Raw genomic sequence first — 21182 nt, 5'->3', positions numbered from 1 at the left:
GGCGCAAGTGCCTGCGGGACTGAATTGATCACCTACTACACTCGCCGTTGTTGGAGTAGCGATGTGGCCGTCGGCCACTCGGCCACTAGGCGGTGGGCATGAATTACTTGATGGAAAAACTGCAACAGGATGGATTGCGCGCGCGCTTCCCCGGCTTCTTCTGCTTCTGGCTCTCCCTCGCCGGGCCGGGAACTCTCCTAATGCATATTGTTTTGGCTCTTTGAGACGTCAAATTGTTCCATCTGGGTGTAGGATGACTCGAGTCGTTACAGGTATGGGCATACATTTGAGTGTGTTGGCAAATAAGCGAAGAGCAAATATTGTCGGCAAGCGCACAAAGTCGCCCTAGAGCGTGTTCAATATCTTGAGAACGAACTAGTACACTTTACAGTAAGCAAACTGTCAAGCCATGATTGTTTAATCTCAGCATCTTAACGTATCAGCGCGCAGATCTCTTTGTTATTCCAAGAGCAAAAAAAAAAAAGACGAACTGCAAATCATGCCCGGCCACTGCCAGTAGTAATTTGGTACAGTACAGTTTATCCACTTGGTCAACAAGACAGCGCGAATCACAGCCGTGACTGCAGCCTGTGTCCGAGTAACAAAATCCTCCACCCCGGGGCCCGGCCTCGCCACGCCGGGATACCCGCCGGCCATTCCGCCACCAGCCAACCGAACCCAAAGCCAAAGCCACCGCGCGGGGGTACAAGAGGGAGGCCGCGTCCCCATCACTCGCGCCGAGCCGGCACCACCGCGTGCGGAGCGTGCCTGCCTCGCACTGTCCCCATCCCACGCTCCCTGTCGGTGGTCGCCTCGCCTGCTTCTCCTCCTCCTCCTTCCCCCCCACCCCACCCCACTCCAGTCCAGTCCTCTCCTCCTCCCCCCTGTTTCCGCTCTCACTCCCACTCCACAGCCGGCAGCCTTGTCGGCTCGGCTCCGCAGGCTCGGACGCAATGGCGGTCGACCCGCGGCAGGTGGTGGCGGGGTTCCTCACCCTCTCCATGTTCGTCATGCTCGGCAACATGATCAAGCACGACCACTTCTCCCCCGGCACCGAGGTCTGCTCTCCCTCCAAGGATCTCCCCGTCCCTCTCTCGGTTCCCTCTCCTGGGGTCCGCCCGATGGTAGCTTGCTGCTTCTTGATTTGGCCGTGTCTCGTTGCGAGAGAGTGCGAGTGAGAATCGGTCGCTTGCTGTTTCTTCTACTAATCTGTGTTGTCCGTGTGAGGGACCATGAATGGGGGCGATTGGTTCCGTTGCTGGCCTCTTTAGAGTGCGGAGCGTGATTAGGATCTCCACTTCCGTTTGGTTCTCGCCAAATCTTAAGTGATTTGCGGGATCCAATGCTGAAGGGGATCTTGCACTGCTCAGTGACCTTGACTTCTGGGGCTTTGCTAGGGTTTATCTTATTCAATTCCACTCCATTAGCACGTTGCCCCGAGGCTATTAGGTGCATAGTTAAAGGAATCAGAAGCTCGGTATCTGTAAACAATACATTATTGTGGGCTTCCCCAGAAAAAAAGCCTGATGATGGGCCGCATCCTTGACTGAAAACACCAATTGGGAGGTCATAAAGCAGAAAAGGGAAGTCACTATTCTTTAGTCTCTTTACGAGCAATCACTATCCTACATCGCATTTTAAAATTTAAGAATTTTCCATCAGTCTCTTTATCAAGGAAAGGCGAAGAGGTGTCCTGAACTAACTGGCTGCATCTAGTTTGCCAAACCGCTGAATTATTTGTCTCGCAAAGGGAGTTGATATAGTTATCTGATAGATCAGGGTTATTGGAAGGAATTTTTTTCTCAATTGATCAAGGCATGTTGTAACCAGAATACATGTTTGCGAACAGCTGGGCTTGGAGGCAACAGGTGCAGAGTTTAACACTATGAAGCTTGAAGATAATGCTGAAATGAGCAATATTGATACGTCTGGGGTAGAGAACCTAATGGACACTGCCGAGGAGGTTAAACCTTGCTGGACCAAACCAAGTCCAAGTAAGTAATTCTGCATTCTTAAGTTTCATAAGTTCTTCAGATCTGAACCTTTCCCAGAAAAATATGCTTACTGATACTAATACGATTTCTGCAGAAACTCAACCGTCTAATGGTTTTGTGACATTCTCCTTGACTATGGGCCCAGAATATCACATCTCACAGGTGAGCCTCTAACTCTTAACCTGTTGGCATGTGTCTGAATATTCTGTTTGGCTGAATTCCTCGAATGCATACCATTTCCCAATTGCTATCTGCAGATCACAGATGCTGTGGTTGTTGCAAGGTATCTAGGTGCGACACTTGTACTTCCAGATATCAGAGGAAATGAATTAGGAAATAAGCGGTATGTTTCTTTGATAAAAAGAGAATTTTCCATTTCCTTAAGATAAATCCTATGCAGATACATAAATGCTGCAAATTTATATGCATATAGTATGAGCCTCTAACCTCTAGGAATTCACAATCTTTTTCATAAATGTGACAGTTTTGTCCATCTCAACTAATGGCATAAGTTTTTTGCACAGAAAATTCCAAGACATGTACAATGTGGATAAATTCGTGAGGAACCTAGATGGTATTGTTGAAGTAATAGAGGAACTACCTGATGAAGTGAGTGCTAAGAAGCCTGCAGTTATTAGAGTACCAAACCGGGTGACTGAAAGCTTCATCACAGACACTATCCAGCCCATCTTCCAAACAAACAGTTACTTAAGACTTGCAGTCGTTTTCTCTTCAGTGAGTTTAAGACCAAGGGAGACGAATAACAAGGACTTGGATGCGACTGCTTGCCTTGCAATGTTCAGTGGCCTCGAACTGAAACATGAATATTCTGAAATAGCCAGGAAAATATCGGATAAGCTTAAAGAAATAAGCAGGAAATCAGGTGGGAAGGTCTTGGCAATTGATTTGCGGACTGACTTGCTAGAAAAGAAGGGTTGCAAAACAACCAGAGGCGCTAGAAGAAAGGGCTGCTATAATGCAGATGAGGTTCTGGGTTTCCTGAGGAATGTTGGCTTCTCTGCTAACACAACCATCTACTTGACGGAGACGTGGTGGCACAAAGGCCTGAATGACCTGAAGGAAGAATTTCCAAACACTTATACCAAGGCAAGGAACTCTGCACATCTGATGTCAAATATGTTCCGTTTTCTCCCAAGCATTTCTCCCTAAATGCTAAACCGTGAAACATAATCTCTTGTTTCCTTGCCATAATGCATTAACTGACATAAAAGGTAGTCTCATGATGCATAGGCAAGCAATCATACACCCAATTTGTGCATCACCTTTCGTGTTGGACTTCCACAACCATGTTTTGCCGGTGAACTGAATGACACTTTTTTTTGCCTTTCCACAGGATGACATAATACCAGCTGAGAACAAAGGCGAATTCCTGAAAGCCAGCAACGACGACCTAGCGAGGGCTCTGGACCTCGAGATCTGCTCGCAGAGCGACGTGTTCATCCCAGCTATCGCCGGTCTGTTCTATGGCCATGTGACCGGTAAGAGGATCGCATCGGGCCATACCCAAATCCTCGTGCCTTCTCAGTCCAGCGCCTCGACTCAGGCCTCAGACTTCATCTCCACCTACATCTCCAACAAGAACCACCTTGCCTACAAATGCTACTGCTAGCATGGCATTTTCTACTGTCACTAATAAGATCCGCTGACGTGAGCCGCTGGGCAGTGCTCTGGGTGCGTATACAAGTACCTTCCGTTGACGTGTTGTACACTAGTTGAAGTTTTGTTATGAGGAATGTTAATTAGCATATGTTTTATGTTGGTTGCTCGCTTGCTTGGACATTGAAATTTGGCGCAACAGCGAGGAGCAAAGAATTGCATGTATGGTCTAAAATGAACATGAGGTTATGCATGTCAAAAGGGTGAGGCTTCATGTGCCCAGTACCGCCCAACACCTTCTGTCAGCTCACCTGTTGCTGTAGAAATTGCTCTGAAGATCTCCATGGGAACTGTGTATCAGTGTGCCTGAGCTGACCTGCTCCTCCGGTACAGCTTGAACGGACTCCACCACCTGCTCCGGGGTGGCGCCAAGGCTAGCGCGGCGCGGGAGAAAAGGCAGCCCGTGCGCGCGAGTGCCCTGTTTCCGCTGCCTGCCAGCGCTAAAACGAGTCCACCCTCCGATTAAAAAAATAGTAATTATGTGCCCTCCGTCGGATCTCCTTTGAACACTGGATAGGCAGCCGCCAGTTACGTTGCGGCGAGTCACTGAATCCGTCTCCCTCCCTCCCGGTGTGTCCATGATAAGGTTCACCCAAAGAAGCTACCAAGGGGGACAGTACTAAGAAGATAAATACAATCTGAATACTAAGAAGGTACAAACAATCTGAACATCATTTGCATGGAATGTACCAATTATATTCCTGAAAGGTCTAGGGTGGCGGAAACGCGACGACGCTTGCTGTGTTCATCGAGAGGCCCGACGCCAAGAGTAACTTTGCTTCGGCATGCCACACCTTAACTTTGGCTTCGTCTCCTACGCTCGTTCCGGAATCAACGGCGGTGACTCGTTCAAAGTAAAAATGAAAGGCAGCTCAGTTACCCAGACTTGGCACTTTTCAGGCGATGCGAGGCCAACAAGAAGGGAGCGAACGGCAGGGCAGCGCGTGCGCGCCTTGGACTCGTGCTCCTCCTACGCCGCGCCGCGCAGGATGGTGGAGGTCTGACATCTGCGCCGTCCATGACTATTCGCATCCAGCAGAGACTAGATGCAGGTCCCTAGTGGATTAAGCATGGAAGGGAAGGACCACCGGCTGCCATGGATAGAAGCACTGGAGGTTGGCACGCGGCCAAAACGCCGTGGAGGAGTTCAATCTTAACGGCACAACGCACAAGACCGGCGTTCAGAGCCTATCCCTCTTCTCCTTCCTCCAAAAACCTTCCGACTTTTCTTCTCCAATATAGCAATTGACACAGCCATCCGGAGCCACCAAATCCAAGCAGACCACACCTAGGGACCTCCACCTTCTCCTTCGCGAGGCGAGGTAGGAGAAGGAGTCCGCGTCGCGGCGCGCGCCGAGCCCATCGCTTCTGCCTAAATACTGCAAGTCCAGGCTGCTCTTTTACTTTAAACGAGTCACGGTCGTTGATTCCGGAACGAGCGTTGGCGATGCAGCGAAAGTTAAGGCGTGACCTGCTGTTCGAGCGTGCTGGCCCAGCGGTCGAGCGCGGTTCCAGTTCGTTTTCTACTTTCTCCTCGGCGTCATCATGGGCACACCAATTGGGCCCATCCCGTCCAATCCGTCCAAGACGCTAGAGAATCCCCATCTCCGAGCTCCGACCATTGCAGTCCATTGTTTTGAATGAACTGAAAATGGTAAGCTTTTAATTGTTTTTCAGTAAACTAGAATATCCAGAAAAAAAGAATTTAGTGCTACGACCTATTGTACTCTTTGCATTGAAATCCGCGCAACATCGAAGAGCAAAGAATTGCAAGTACGGTGTAAAATGAACCACGAGGTTAGTCATGCCAAAAGGGTGAGGCTTCATGGGCCCAGTAGCGCCCATCACCTTCTGTCAGCTCACCTGCTGCTGTAGAAATTGCTCTGAAGCTCTCCATGTAAAACTGTGTATCAGGCTATCAGTGTGCGTGAGCTGCGCCCGCTCTTTCATTGAGATGAACGAAATACTGCTGCTGCTGGTCTGCCGTGTGGATTGCAATTCCTTGGCGTCGAGGAGGGCGACGCCCGACCCCGACGCCAACGGCAAAGGCAGTTGCGAGATTTTTTTTTGTACAGTAATTGTGCATAAATGTCTGAGCTCAGCTGATCGCGATGGGCTCAGCCGACCGGAGGCGTCGTGGCTTGGTCAAATTGGACCCTGGGAGAAAGACGCCGCGGTGGGCCGGCCTGCTCCAGGTGGGGGAGGAGAGGCCCTGCTTTTTTTATAACGGAGTGCTCGCCTGTCCGGAGGGATGTTTTGCAGTTCAGACCCTGCCTCATTGGACATTCGTGTTAGGCTCCCGGGACCGAGATCACGGGTATTCTCGTCTCCAGTCTCCAGTACAGCTCGTGGAGCGCCGTGTCCGGCATTGCGCGCTTGATTCTTGACTGTTTCCTGATGATCAGGCCGCAATGCGACAGAAACGAGCACAGTTGAAGGGGATAACAATTGCATGCGGTTAAAACAGCAGAACTAGCTAACCAATAAGCCCAGTTCAACTTGATGGGGATTCACGAGCTATGTAGATTTAGTCTCAACAAATTTGCGAAGGATTGAAAAGGGGTACTAAGCTAGCACGGGCATAGCGATCTTCCGTGCAGCGCGTCGCGCACCAAGAAAGGTCCCTGCTAAACCTCAGCTCTTGCCGCCCTGCTCTTCATCTGCAACATGCAGTGCCAAAGTGCAGGTAGGGACTAGTGTAATCTTGCTGAATGAAGCTAGATGATCAAAGGGAAATGATGAGGTATGCCCGTGAGTTACCTTGGCGTGGTCTTCTACGACAAGAGCAACGCTTGAAGTAGCTCTGGAAAGGCCTGACGGGCACGGGAATGAATTTCCCGAGATAGGCCAGGGGCCAACTGGATTGAAAATGGATTGAAAATGGGCACACATCAGAATGTAGCTATATATGAGAGTGAGAGATGTAAATGAGTAGAGGATGATTGGGCTATCATCAAATCAGGTTCAGCAGCATGCTTGCATACCTCACTGCGCCAATAGCAACTGACAGCATCCATAGTCGCCAATTGAGTCTAGCAGTATCGAAGAACTTCCCCAGGAACTCAATTATCAATATCTGATAGAGTGTTAGTACTGGAGCTCTGTCAAACCATGTAAAAGCATTCACATAGCATGTTACCTGAAGCCCAGTAGTTGCACCCACTATGCCCATGAAAAGGTGGTTGTTTGTGACTCCCTTGAAGACATTCTTCTCTTCAGGCTTGCGAGCATTAAACTCATTGAAGATCTGACACAAACGGCACAGCAGGTATGGGAAAACAATTGTAGGGTTTACTGCACGTGCTAAGAATATATACCCTGATATAATATATCATTTGCCGAGCTTCTAATAAGCCATAGAATAAAAATTTTTTGTGTAAAAGGGGGTATATCCAAATAACCAGTGTGGATATATAGCTAGCATATCGGGCCCTATCTCGCGTCCTGAATAGGGGGCGCCCAACCCAGATATGGTTGGTGGGCTCCCGTCGCGCAGCGCTACAAAGAGGAGGTGGGGGCTGCGGGGCACGCACGCCAAGGTTCGCCGTGCCCCAAAACCCCACTGAAAAACCCTAGTCCCGATCCGATCTGCGGAAGGCGCTGCCGCGCCGCCGCCTCCACAAGCTCGCTGTCCTCTACACCGACGAGTCATGGCACCGACGTCCCCGACATCGACCGCCAGCCCCTGCACCGCGACCTTATCGACTTCAACCATAGCATCGCCATAGCGTGCTCAAGCACCAACACCGACGGTCTGTATCCTCACTCCCTCTCTCCCTCCCTCTATTCTTCCTATCCCATATGTAAATCATGTTGTTTACCTCAAGTTCATAGAAACAAGACACAGTGTCTTCTTGGAGGACGAGATGGTCAGGAGGAGCATGGTAGCACGAGAAATTAGTCTTAAGGAGAAGCGGGTGCATGAACCTGCTCCGATGATTCAGGAACCATTCTTCTCGATATCTGTTGTTGCTACACCGACAGTACATGACACTGCGGTGACAACACCTGTTGTTAGTTCTTCTGTGGCAAAAATGAATGAAAATGAGGAACCTATCGTTTAAGATACTATAGAACCTGTTGTCGCACATGAGGAAGAGCTACAACAGCCCCCAGGTAGAAGAAGTGTCAATTAATGAAGGACCTAGGAGGTCTCAAAGAACTAGAAAACCAGCTATCACTAAAGACTATGAAGTCTATGTTAGTGAAGAAATTCAAATGGAAGGTGATCCTATCACATTTGAAGAAGCCATGAGAAGCGCTCACTCGTCGAAGTGGCTTGAAACCATGCAAGATGAGATGAAATCAATAAGTACCAATAAAGTTTGGGACTTAGAAGAAATTCCTAAAGGAGCCAAGATAGTAGGTTGTAAATGGATCTACAAAACAAAATGTGACTCTAGAGGGAATGTAGAAAAATATAAAGCACGATTCGTGGTGAAGGGCTTCATGCAAAGAGAAGGAATAGATTATAATGAGATATTTTTCTAGTCTCATGCAAGGATTCTTTTAGAATCATAATGCCATTGGTGGCACACTATGATTTGAGTTACATCAGATGGATGTAAAGATGACATTCCTTAATGGGGATTTGTATGAAAATGTTTACATGGCACAACTTAAATGTTTTGTCGTGGAAGGAAAAGAGCGTATGGAATGCCACCTGAAGAAATCCATTTATGGATTGAAACAAGCCTCTAGACGATGGTATTTGAAGTTTGATGAAACAATAAGGAAGTTTGGATTTAGAGAGAATGAGGAGGACAATTGCGTTTATGCAAAGTTTAAGATTTGGAAATTTATTTTCCTAATCCTATGTGTGGATGACATCTTACACTCGCTAGTAGTGATGTTAATCTGCTATTGGAGACGAAGAAGTTCTTGTCCTCAAATTTGGATAAATTTTGATACGAAAGATCTCGGTGAAGCTTCATTTGTATTAGGAATAGAAATTCTCCGAGATAGAAGAAAGGGGTATTAGAATTATCGCAGAAGGCATACTTAGAAAAGATTTTAAAAAATATAGTATGCATGCGAGTAAACCAACACCTGCTCCTATAATCAAGGACGATAGTTTTGGAAAATTCCAATATCCTAAGAACCAGTATGAGATCGATCAAATTAAAACGGTTCCATATGCTTCAGCTGTCGGGAACTTACAGTATGCTCAAATATGTACACGCCCTAATTTAGCATTTGTTACCGGGATAATTGGCAGATATTAGGATAATCCAGGAATAGAACACTGGAGAATGGTAAAGAAAGCTCTACACTATGTGCAAGGCACAAAAGGCCTCATGCTAACGTACAGAAGATCTGATTCCGTAGAGATAGAAGGGTACTTAAATTCAGATTTTGCGGGAGATGTAGATGATAGAAAATTCACGTCAGGTTATATTTTCACTCTCGCAAAAAGAGCAATATCGTGGAAAAACTCCAAGCAAACAGTCACTGCATCATCGACGATGTATGCTGAGTTTGTAGCTTGTTATGAGGCCACGGGGTAGGTAAAATGGTTAAAGAAATTTGTACCCGGGTTGAAAGTGGTAGACAGCATTCAAAGACTACTTAAGATGTACTGCGGCAATGAACCAGCAGTATTTTATGGTCACAATAGTATTTTATGGTCACAACAAGTTAAGTGGTGCTGCCAAACATATTGACATAAAGTTTTATGTTGTGAAAGAGAAAATCCAAGATCATACTATTAGTCTTGAGCATGTAAGAATAAAGGAAATGCTTGCGGATCTGCTCACAAAAGGCTTACACCCAGTGTGTTCAGAGAACACTTAGCCGGCATTGGTTTACGGGAAAGCCTATGATCCCTAGACAGTAAGGGCCTAGTTGAAAAGCTGTTTCACAACAAAAAGGTGCATTGTGGTTGTTAATTTAATGGTATTAACTGTTATGACTAGGCATGCTCTATACACTTATCTGTGATGAAATAGGTTGAGTTAAGAATGTAGTAAGGAAGTAAGGTGAGATCAAGGGGGAGAATGTTAGGTTGATCTCCTCCGACTCGGTCCAACAACTGAGTCGGGCCCTATCTTGCGCCTTGATCGGGGGCGTCCAACCCAGATATGGTTGGTAGGCTCCCGTCGCACAGCGCTATAAAGAGGAGGTGAGGACCGCAGGGGCACGCACACCAAGATTCACCGTGCCCCAAAACCCTACCGAAAAACTCTAGTCCCGATCTGATCCGCAGGAGGCGCTGAAGCGGCGGGAAGCGCTGCCACCTCTACACCGCGCCGCCGCCTCCACAAGCTCGCCATCCTCTACACTGACGAGTCGCAGCACCAACGTCCCCGACATCGACCGCCGGCCCCTGCACCGCGACCGCATCGACTTCAACCCTAGCATCGCCATGGCGTGCTCGAGCACCAACACCGCTATACCCTCACTCCCTCTCTCCCTCTCTCTGTTCTTCCTATCCCATATGTAAATCATGTTGTTTACCTCAAGGTTAATGTAAAGCACCCTCTGATTTACACCTAGTCGATCCAAAATTGAAAACAGCCTTATTGCTGAAATCTTGAAAAGGGGGCAACAAACTTACTTGGCAAAAGACAAATGCATTAAAGACAAAGGTGTTTTTCATTTTATCAGCATGCTCCCTACTTTCATTCTGTAAATGCAGAATCCTTTTGCCATCAAAATTGAAGATGAGAAGAACTGCTATCTGGTAAAGAGCCTGCAATGAAATCAATATATAAAAATTAATAGGAGCTCATTCAACAGGGCATACTTCGATACATAAAGATGAGCAGACAACTATAGACCTGGATAAAGAGGTTTCTCCACATAATATTTGTCACAAGAGGTTCCCTGCAGAAGTGAATTAGAAGTATATCATGCTGGTTTTGCACAACACCTAACTACATAATAGAACATAGTAGACAAAACAAAAGTGTTCATAGCTATCGAGGATGTTGTGCCATGCCTTCGACCAACAGGATGCCTCTTCATTAGGTTGTCTATTGGTGGTTCGGTTGCCAATGCAAGAGCACCCAGTGTGTCCATGATAAGGTTCACCCAAAGAAGCTGCCAAGGGGGACAGTAAGATAAAAACAATCTGAACATCATTTGCATGGAATGTACCAATTATATTCCTGAAAGGTCTATATTTAGTGGTTTGTTATATTTTTCTAAAAAAATAACAATCTGTTGTAATAATCCGTATTCAATGTTTTCTGATAAACAGAAAGGATTTTTCAGCATACTTTTCATACACATGACAAGCTAAACTACTCAGTGAAAAGCGGATTAGTTATATAGGAATTAAATAAAAAGCTCAAACACGAAAGGGAGTTGCATGCCTTTGTATTAATAGAAGGAAAGAACGGTCACCATACACTGCACCGAGGGCCATTAAGAAAATAAAGACTAGAAGTGAAAGAGAAAGAAAATTAACTAAAAGTACGATTAATCCTAGAATCTTATTGCACAGGTCAAGAGGGAAATCCGAACCTCAACAGCATTCAGAGGAACATCCCCTGAGGACACGGCAGCAACCACATTTATCACTAGGGCGGCAACATTAACAGTAAGTTGGAACTGGATGAATTTCTGAATATTTGCATAAACAGACCGGCCCCATCGAACAACCTGCAAAAGAGAATTTTGAAATAAATTTTCATACGCTAGAGTATAGAAAAAAGTTAGACATAACTGTTAAAACCAACTAGAATCTCTGAGGGCTATGGGCCTCTACAATAAGTCAATAACTATAAAGCTTTAATAGATTCTATTAATGCACATGCCAACTAACAGCAAGATCACAAGAGATATGAACAAGCGATTTGATAATATGCTACATTGACAAACTATGATGTTATACATGCCGATAAATGCATAATACATGCTGTGACAATACTAATACTGAGATAAGTCAATCCTTTGTTAGAGTGCCTTATGCTTTGAAGTTAGAGAAGACAACCTTGACTACAGAGGTGAAGTCATCATCCAAGATTATAATATCTGAGCTTTCCTTAGCAACTTCTGTTCCCGAGATACCCATTGAAAGACCTATATCAGCCTATATTACAAAAAGTTCAGGATTAGGAGAAAGTTACTGTATGTTGACACTATTAGAGAAATGACAAAATTGCAGACTGGCCTCATGCAATGCAGGAGCATCATTGGTGCCATCACCAGTAACAGCTACAACATGACCTTTTCTTTTCAAAGATTGAACAAGCAGAAGTTTGTCATGTGGAGAAGATCTTCCCATTACCTGAAAAAGGGAGTTGGTTGAGTTACTGATATTAGAAAATTCAAAGGTACCTTATGTCGTTGACGAGTTTTATATTATGTCCAGCGAAACAACTAGTTTTTATTTTTGCCCAAGTAATGCATGTGTGTTAAGTAAAATAGAAAGTCCCGCATCAAAAAAGTAAAATAGAAACTCATCACAAATATTCTCTAGTTCCATTATAAAGCATGGAGAAATATCAATTGTCAGAGCAGAACATCATAGTTTACTTACTTCCAGTTTGACTTGAGCCTTCTTTGCGATAGACAACAGTACCCATATATATTACATTTTGATCAGTAGACAGGGTCTCATGTCTGTCAATCCTTGAATACATTTTCATAGATATAATGTCGTGTAGCATTAAATCCTCACTAATATTATATATGTGAAAATGAATATTATTAAGTATATTGTTGTATTTCTAACATGTACATATCATTTATTCTGACATTTAAAGTCCTAAAATCTAACGTACTGAGACAGAGAGAGAGAGAGAGAGAGAGAGAGAGAGAGTACTGTAATTTTCTCAACGATTTCTTCTCGTGCAGCTTCAGACATATCACGAAACACTTTTCCCTCTATTACACTAGGTTCTGAAGCAGCATCTTTTGTATCTAATATTCCACACTCCAAAGCTATAGCCTTTGCTGTTTCAACATTATCTCCTGTGACCATACGTACCTAAAAGAAGGGAAAAAATATATAAGGATAACATTAAAAATAAATGTTTAATAAGTCGTGAGAAGCAAATTATGTTCATAAAATAAACACAAAACATTTGCACATTGCAAGTACTATTCTATTTAAAGTGCAATATGAGCCGAAGAGCTAAGTCCCAATCATGATTCATTTTCTAGATTGACCAATATAAACTCAGGCTAGAATGAGCAGCTTAAATACAGAAGATGCATGGTAAATAAAAAGGTAAAATGGAACATAAATGACTAAATGAGTACAGATAACACCAAACCTTTACACCAGCAATACTGCATAATTGTACAGCATTCCTCACACCTGGTCGACAGGGATCCTACAGAAGAAGAAACTCTTAATAGAAGGGTGAATATTGAATTCAATCACTAGGAGGTTATAATTTGTGGACAAATATATATGAGAAGAATATGTTCCTGCACAAGCTAATAAACAAAATGAGAGTTACTTTACAGAATAATCTAAACACAGAGCAGGCCTTTTAAAACAAACTAAACAATATCAAGAAAAATTTCTTCATCATTATACTCTTAATAGCTTCTCATTTCTGCCATACTTATGGGACTTGGGAATAATGTTGAAAACATGCAGCTAGTGACATGGGGCTGAACATTTCGTTTCTAGTTGAAGTTGTATTACATAAATTTCTGAATTCAAACAGTGGAAATAACTTTTTCAAGAAAAAAGAGAGTACAGATGTAATAGAAAGTCAAACTATTCAAGTCCTAAGGAGAGGTATAAAAAGACATAGGCTCAGAAGAAACTACCTTTATTCCGACCACCCCAATAAGAGTGAGATCATCCTCAGGCAACTTCCACTTATCAAGAGATTCAGTTGGGACCATTTTGGGCTCCCAAGGGCAATACGCAAAAGCGACACAACGCAGCGAACTCATTGCCATATCATCAATCCATTTCTTAAATTCCCTATGCTGAAAACAATACTCTGAAATTAATGATACTTAATCAGAATTCAGAAAGAACTAAAAAGGCTGGCTCATATACCTTGCTGGAACTCATTGGCTGAACTGAACCATCAGTCGAAAGCCAGCTTCTGCAAGATGCTAATAGTATCTCAGCTGCCCCTTTCCAATGGATGTGAACCTCAGTATCTGACTGCCGATAGGTGCACAAACAAAAGAGCAATGAGGTAAGACGACCTAACAGGGACTAGGAAAGATTATCACGAAACATATATTGTCATTAATAAAAGCATTCGTCTTATAGAACTTCAGTGTATAGGCATCTTTACATCTAAAGAAGACCCAAACAAAGAAGAAATAAACACCAATGTTGTCAGGGTCAGATGAAAATGTGACAGATTAGACACTTGGGTAATATTTTATCAGCATACGAATCATAACAAGATCTGGAAATCTACCAAGCACTTTACAAAATTTGATAGAAAAGTTAAAATCTGCACTGAGCCAAATACTTAGTTTTATGGCCTTATTAGTTCCACTAGAAACTATCAAGAGCAGAAATGATTATTACTTGTTCAATAAGAGATTATTTCGTTCACCAACATCTCAGTACAACAGAAGAAGCTTACCACCTGCACCGCAACGCCTCCACGCTTCTTCTCTGAATTAAATGGGTGAACATGAATAATTGAAGATTTTGATCTCACGTCCTTGAAATCCATCCCAATCTATACAAGTAAACTGCTAAATCAACTAAAGAGCTTGAAGGAAATATCTCTCAGTAAATGAGTGTATACACTACCATAAGGCCCCAAGAAAGAATTGCTTTTTCAGTTGGTGAACCAGTAACTTCAGCAGCCCCTCCATCCTACAGACAGAAAAACCATATTAATATGGATTCAATTGTTTTCCATGCTATGGAAACGGTATAGGATCAATGTGATGTGATCCATATCAATACAACTTAACAGCTGGATGTCAATAGTACAGAGGAAATTTTATTGGATTATTACTTCTGGCAGAAACACAGTCCCAGTTGTGTTCTGTGCAATTCCTTCAATAAGTAGAGCTGTCACACTGGTACACATCATGCCAGTATTATCACAAGGATCAAATTTTGTTCCACCAAAATATGCTTCAACAACTGTCATCTAGAAGATCAATACAAACAAGGTACCACAAGAAATAGTCAAATAGATGAATTTGAGGTGTCAGACTTTATGCCATCATGGGCTTCACAGTTAGACAAAAGTAAGAAGACATGCTCTTGGATTTAATTGAAATAAACATGAAGTAGCACCATCCTGTACAGCACATTATTCCCAAGCGGCAGGGAATAATATACGGCATTTTTGCGGTGAGTGCATATTGATTTCACAAACCTTATTCGTGGTAAGAGTTCCAGTTTTGTCACTGCAAATAGTGGTTGCTGATCCCATTGTTTCACAAGATGAGAGTCGTCTCACCTGAATAAAAAACCATGAAATGATACAAAAGGATATATATGGCCTCATATAAAGGCTTGGTTTTGTAAATCTGTCTGAAGGTTTTACCAGAGCCTTGTCTCGCATCATCTTCCTCATTGAATATGCAAGGCTGAAACCAAATAAAGATTCAGCAGTGTAATGTAACTGAAAATTCTAATTACCTTGTATAAAATAAACAATCCATACGTCAATGTTACTGCTAAAGGAAGTCCTTCAGGAACAGCAACGACTACAATAGTCACCTACAGCAAAAGATATAAGCAGGCGAAATTGTAAAAGCTGCAGCCAAAGCCAGATCATGATTTATAACATTAACCCAAAAAACTATCTAGCAATACATACAGCGATTGTTAAAATTCTAATTGCCCCCATAAATCCCTGTTTTACACCAGTTGTTCCAGCCACAAATTGAGTAGTCCCATCTGAATTCTTGGTATGTCCAGTAAAATATCTGCAATTTAGGGGCAAAAACGGGTCCTTGTAAGAAGTATATCTTGAATTTACTGTATAACTGTGTAAAATATATACCATATGGCCATAGCAACTAAGTCTCAAACAAACCTTATCCAAAGCACGACTAGAACAGCAGCAGCAACCGACAAACCCACAATACCAATAAGAGTAGCAACACCATTCAAACGCACCTATTTCAGTGCAAGTGGAAGCATGGATCGTCAAAATTGAGCCAATACAGATTCATACTACATATGCAATCATATGGTAATAAACCAACATCTCTTTTCAAAAGGCATCTTAAGAAACTAACCTGTAATGGGGTTTCTTCACCAACATCCACTGAAAGGTTAGCCATCAGCATACCCCATTCAGTATTGGTACCCACACCAGTTACCTTTGTGTTTGACAGCAATAGCAGAAAGATTATGTTAGTGTTCAGAATGAAGTGTCAGAATGAATGAGATAGTAGCAACTAGCAACCAATACATGTAATTGTACAAGAAAGCCTGTAAATAAAAAGCAACACACTCAGCTCATCATCTACACTTCGAAACACTCAACTAAGTTATACTCAGAAAGTCCTCAGAAAAATAGAGTGATGCTCACCAGCATAGAGCCATAACCATCTGCAACCTTACAACCAGACATCAAGAAAGGGGCCCTTTGGTCCTTATGAACCTGATCGTGTTATATTGTAATGAAACATAGTAAGGCAGATTTTGGGAAACAAATAAACGTTTTAGTTTTTATCAACACTTACAATTTTGGATTCCCCAGTCATACTGGATTCATCAATTGCAAGAGAATGACCAGATATCAGTATACCATCTGCTGGAACCTAAAGATGAATGCACATGACCACATCAATTTTTAGGGGGAAAGGAAAAGGAACTCAGATATACAAAGAACAGGATATATGAGGTATTACTTGGTCACCAATTTTGAGGGGAACCACGTCACCGACAACAAGGTCAAATATTGAAGCTCCTATTCTTTTACCACCTCTGATGACCTAATCAAGGTCACAATAAGTCATATGTACTGCCATAGAATGAAGTCCATACCAAGAACTAATATCCAAAATGATCGGACACATACCTCAACTTGTATATTTTGTTTCTCCTCGTTAAGATGCTGAAACTGAAGAGATTGTCTATAATCACTGGTAGCTAAGAAAATTGTGAAGAAACCATGCATCAGAACATGATGACTCACGGTACTATAACAGGAGGGAAGATAATGTATAATCCCTACCTTAACCAATTACCTAAGCCTATCAATGAGCTAGTTTGCGCATGGAACTCAGATAACAACTTTTTACCTGTAACGAATACCACAAGAAAAACAGCAAAAAATATGCTTCCACCATCATACCATCCGTCTTTTACACCCTAATTAATCAAAATTATTTTCCAAAGGGAAGTTAAGACGAAATGACTACCAATATAGAGGAGGAAAGACCATCAGAGTGTCTGAAAAAGTACCTCTGTTGCCATGCCCAGTGATAATGATATAGCAGCAGCTACCATTAGAATAACAAGAGTTAAATCCTGACAAGCTTCAAATACAAAACGCTGCAAATAAGAAAATAATAAATATTAAATTTGACGACACAAGCTGTTTACGTTTCAAGCAATAAAGTGCTAGTGAAGAATAAATACACGTTGATATGTATTTGTGTTATAAATTTTAGTTTTGAAATGCCACATATAAATTTAGAATTATTAAACCTCTACTTGTTCCAAAATATAATTAATACCCTATCTCAGTGGCAGAATAAAGAGGAACACAGGAAATAAGACAACTCTGTAGAACAACTAAACAAGGATTGTTATTTCAAAACAGAGGGCAGCAACCCTCGCTCAAAAGAAGACATAACTTAGGAAATTGTGTACCCATATGCTTCTCCTTTTCTTGCGTGGATATGTGTTTGCCCCAAAAATGTCTCTCCTCTGCAACAATTCATCCTCATCTGGACTAACTCCTTTGTCTAAGTTACTCTTTAGTAAATCTGAAAGCCCCCTAACCTAAATGGGATCATTCTGTGAGAAACATGTCATCAAATTGCAGAATGGCAAGTAGGAAAATAAGATATAAATACAAGTAAATTTTCAATTGAACCTACCCCTCCAACCTCCTGGAAAATAATGGGGTCATGGTCTCTGTTCAGCATCGTGAGCTTTTTTAGATCAACTGGAAAACTCTGAGAGAGTGTCTCAAGTTTTATGCTAGTGTAAGATTCTGCTTAGATAAAAGAATCTAAAACATCACAATTGTATTAACGAAAATTAATTCAAAAAGGGAAAAAACAAGGGAGAGGATATATTTTGATAAGGGTAACCAGATTATATATGGTGATAAAAAAGATATAGTTCAAGGTAACATATGTTGTGACGAAGCAAATACCAGCATATGAATAAATATGACACAGAAAGTCATATAATCAGGAAAATGTGCAGGAGGTAGGAGGCTGAGGGTAACTAAGATGAATCAGCCATATCAAATTTGACATATTAAATGAAAGTAGAAATTTACCATGACATAAAAATTAGTACCAAATGGAACATTCATAAAAATGTTAAGTTATATTGTGTTCCCCTGCCATTGCCGTGTCACCATTTACATGAAATTTTCCCTTGTTCATGACCATTTTTAAGGATGGTGGAATCTTCCGTTAAGCTTAGAAGTAAGATGTTGAAAGTAGTACCTCCTAGATTCTTCTGGCCAGCCTCCTTGAAAAGAAATACTGCCTGAAGAACTCAGACTTGGAGTGAACAATGCATTTACTTCAGAAAGGAAAATGTTTTTTCAACTAGCCAATGAGATATTACTCGTATCACTTGTGCATGAGCTCGTATCATTCTTTTTAAGTTCTCTTTCTCTTCCTCCCTTTCCAGGTCTAGAGTATATCTAAAACGACGAGAGGCATTGAGGACCAGAGCAGCTTGCTGAAATGAAGAGAGAAAAGACAAGCTCATTCCAAGTATCACGCATCAACTCTCTTTAAGAGAACATGCAGTCCTATGTACCGACTCCTATATATCAAACAATGCAGCAATCTTTACTTAATTTTCCTTTAAAACTACGAGTAACAACTATTAGGACTAAAAAATGCGTTACTATATTCAAGGAAAATCACATAGCCAACAGAGTTTCCTGTTATCTGCCACCAGCGTGCATACAGGAATATCTCCAACACTACGACCTCGAGGTGGGTACCCAAAGACTTGTAACATGAACTGATCCTTCCATCAGCACCCAGCGTCCATCCATCATACTGTAACTCTTTTAAGTTCAGTGATGAAGACCATCACGATCAGAGGATAAATCGAGAGGTGACTTTTGCGACGCAAACCAAAAGTCCCACGAAAGAATGGACAGGACAGCGAGAAGGAACTTCTCAAGCACCACCGTAACACAATGTGATAGACTGGTGATTTTCGAAAATATTGTCATCAATAAATCATCTACCGTGGCATCTACCGACTACCGCGCATTTCAGTTGATGCGTAGGGAAATTTCATCCCCAACTCAAAATAAGAGCTGAATTTAAATCAAGCTGTATTTGGTCGAGACGCCGTACCCTCCACCGTCGCAGGCGATCGTGCGACGCGTTCTTACTGGGTATATCGAACGCGTCCTCTCCCTCCTCTGCTCCCTCCACCGCCTGCTCCAACTCCTCTTCCGCCACCGCCGCCGCTGGCGCGCCGATCTCCGGCGGCGGAGAGCTCCCCGTCCCTGAGGCCATCAGCAGCAGCAGCCGAAGCCCGCGCGTTGACTGACGACGCCGAGGCACCGATCACTGGGCAACCTGCTAGCAGCACGCACAGGGCCGCCGATCAGAACAGCCATTCATTCTGGTAGGATCGAGACACCGGAGCGGCGGCGATCGCCTCACCTCGGGTTCCGCGCGCGCTCCAACCGATTCACCTTCGCCTCCGATCACGCCTCCAGGCCCTCTCCCTTCCGGCGTGAGCTAGCGAGCGTCAGTCTGCGTGCGCGCGGGCTTTCTGCTGATTTATCGGGGAGCCGTAGCGACCAGGAGCGCATGGGGAAGTTTCGACGAAGGTGCGTGCGCGGCTCTTCGCCCGTGACTGACATGTCGGGACGGAACTGTTTCTTGGCCCACAGGTCGGTGAGAGGGTAGATGTGGCAGTGGCTGACAGCTGGGGGCCGAACAGGATGGCCCACAGGTCAGTGTTGTAAAAGCCTGAATTCCGGAGATTTGAAAAGGGAAGAAGCCTCGTCACTGTACTTTTACCGCAAAATAAAAAGGTCCAAGTCAGTCAGTGGAACAATTTTGAAAAGGTGGCTCTTTGGTCTCCATGTTTAGTTCTTTTGTTCTTTATAAAATGATGAATTGCTCGCTCATTTCCTTCGCTCTAAATGCCTTCCTACTAATCCTAGCGTCCTGACTGACAGCAGAAAGGTGACATCTTCCGGAACCATGAAGGCGTGGTTACTTCTATGCAAAAGGAAGAAACTGCTTTGCGCTAGGTCTTCCCTAGAGAATGAACCAACTTGTGAGAAAACAGTACAGCAGCGCGTGCGTTTCGATGATCCGATCGGATCCAAATGCAAAAGACAGAAGGATTGGATTTGCTCGTTTTGAAGGGCGGGCGCTCTGCATCTTCTCCAGAAGCAAACAGGCTTCGCTGCGTCACGCCGTTCCTTATCCGGCTACAAGCCACAAGCGGTGGCCAACAACTATGCAGATGCTGCAAGTACAGGTCACGCGAAGCCTGTAAGCTGTGACGGCTTCCTTCCTTGACGGGCTTGTCCAAAGCACAAGGCACGAATGGGAATATGTCGTGGTTGGTAGATGGAACCGAAAGCATCTGAGCAGGACGCTACAAAATGTCAGGCTTGCAACTGCCTCGAACCTCCTCGGGAATGGAGACCTACGGGGTGTTTTGGAGCAAGCCTCACGTCATGGCGATTGGATTTTACACCGTGGAGGGAAGGGGGGACTCGAGACTCCAGCGACGCTTGGTCTCTCTCCCGTGCCTATTCGAGAGCCGAGGGGAACTCCGAGTCCTATTCGAGAGTAGTGTGCATCTTTGCTTGGATCAATGCATATTCCAAAGTCCCGAGCTCTCCGCTCGAGATTTACAAGGATCTTGATTAGGCTGTACAAATTGGCTGGCTAATTGCACGTACTAGCATTTGCTCTTGGGCTTAACTGTATCTCGACCACCCTTTGAGCTCACTTGCAATTTACATTGTCATTTTCTGTTAGGTTTGGAAGACAGATCACTTGGGCATCACTAAATCTCTATATCTATCTCTACTATTACTAAAGCAAGCAATAATTTCTTAATCCGTCAATTGGAATCCTAATCGGAATCTGGATGACCATATGTTAAGTTAAGAGTCCGAAACTGTTTAAAATTAACGTTTAACGAATAAAATAGAAAAAGTACTGAAGTTCGCAACCAGCACGAACTATATTATTACAAAATACATATGATGTATAATATATATATTTTTATATACTAATCAATATATTTATATAGCTTCCCATAGCAACGCACGGGCATATTTGCTAGTTTATATAGAAATATGCACCAACATCTACATCAAATTAGTTTCGTTAAATCTATCATGAAATATGTTGTGATGATGATTTATTTGGTACCGTAGAAATCCATATTTTTTTTATAAACCTAACTTTGACGTA

At 43.3% G+C, this 21182-nt stretch overlaps 2 protein-coding genes across 12 annotated transcripts; one reads left to right on the top strand and one right to left on the bottom strand.

Annotated features, from left to right (window-relative positions):
• The first annotated feature begins 847 nt into the window (after nucleotides 1–847).
• Nucleotides 848–3904, top strand: LOC112879326 (protein MANNAN SYNTHESIS-RELATED 1-like). The gene is made up of 6 exons (XM_025943552.1): nucleotides 848–1058; nucleotides 1850–1994; nucleotides 2089–2156; nucleotides 2252–2337; nucleotides 2519–3101; nucleotides 3349–3904. The coding sequence occupies exons 1-6, from the start codon at nucleotides 954–956 to the stop codon at nucleotides 3622–3624; spliced, it is 1263 nt and encodes a 420-aa protein (XP_025799337.1). The 5' UTR covers nucleotides 848–953; the 3' UTR covers nucleotides 3625–3904.
• A 2188-nt stretch (nucleotides 3905–6092) lies between these two features.
• LOC112882651 (calcium-transporting ATPase 5, plasma membrane-type-like) lies at nucleotides 6093–19518 on the bottom strand. Of its 11 annotated transcripts, none has more exons than XM_025947748.1 (35): nucleotides 19401–19518; nucleotides 19086–19313; nucleotides 18334–18450; nucleotides 18210–18252; nucleotides 17628–17743; nucleotides 17398–17529; nucleotides 16987–17076; nucleotides 16824–16893; nucleotides 16601–16671; nucleotides 16431–16514; nucleotides 16263–16340; nucleotides 16109–16180; nucleotides 15813–15896; nucleotides 15608–15690; nucleotides 15389–15497; nucleotides 15233–15288; nucleotides 15113–15155; nucleotides 14942–15025; nucleotides 14573–14710; nucleotides 14362–14427; nucleotides 14189–14287; nucleotides 13642–13752; nucleotides 13404–13568; nucleotides 12896–12955; nucleotides 12442–12606; nucleotides 11788–11904; nucleotides 11608–11706; nucleotides 11139–11276; nucleotides 10612–10712; nucleotides 10451–10496; nucleotides 10228–10362; nucleotides 6811–6918; nucleotides 6656–6747; nucleotides 6432–6529; nucleotides 6093–6331 (listed from the first exon to the last, which is right to left on the bottom strand). In XM_025947748.1, the coding sequence occupies exons 2-35, from the start codon at nucleotides 19248–19250 to the stop codon at nucleotides 6306–6308; spliced, it is 3261 nt and encodes a 1086-aa protein (XP_025803533.1). In that variant the 5' UTR covers nucleotides 19251–19313; nucleotides 19401–19518; the 3' UTR covers nucleotides 6093–6305. The 11 variants fall into 11 exon arrangements, 10 of the variants coding, with proteins under 10 accessions (XP_025803533.1, XP_025803534.1, XP_025803535.1 ...); XM_025947749.1 differs by having other exon boundaries at nucleotides 14192–14287; XM_025947750.1 differs by having other exon boundaries at nucleotides 17398–17524; nucleotides 17628–17664.
• Nucleotides 19519–21182: the final 1664 nt, after the last annotated feature.

The sequence above is a fragment of the Panicum hallii genome, chromosome 2 (assembly GCF_002211085.1).
Source record: "Panicum hallii strain FIL2 chromosome 2, PHallii_v3.1, whole genome shotgun sequence".
Lineage (NCBI taxonomy): Eukaryota > Viridiplantae > Streptophyta > Magnoliopsida > Poales > Poaceae > Panicum > Panicum hallii.
This window is presented reverse-complemented; position numbering and strand designations above follow the sequence as displayed.

Excerpts from the sequence above, each read along its gene's own strand:
- LOC112879326 (XM_025943552.1), top strand. The coding sequence starts at position 954 with ATGGCGGTCGACCCGCGGCAGGTGGTGGCGGGGTTCCTCACCCTCTCC. Across the intron at positions 1,059-1,849 it reads ACTTCTCCCCCGGCACCGAG|CTGGGCTTGGAGGCAACAGG; the intron begins GTCTGCTCTCCC and ends GTTTGCGAACAG. Across the intron at positions 3,102-3,348 it reads TTCCAAACACTTATACCAAG|GATGACATAATACCAGCTGA; the intron begins GCAAGGAACTCT and ends GCCTTTCCACAG.
- LOC112882651 (XM_025947748.1), bottom strand. The coding sequence starts at position 19,250 with ATGGCCTCAGGGACGGGGAGCTCTCCGCCGCCGGAGATCGGCGCGCCA. Across the intron at positions 16,341-16,430 it reads CCCTCAAAATTGGTGACCAA|GTTCCAGCAGATGGTATACT; the intron begins GTAATACCTCAT and ends ATTCATCTTTAG. Across the intron at positions 10,497-10,611 it reads AGGCATCCTGTTGGTCGAAG|GGAACCTCTTGTGACAAATA; the intron begins GCATGGCACAAC and ends TCACTTCTGCAG.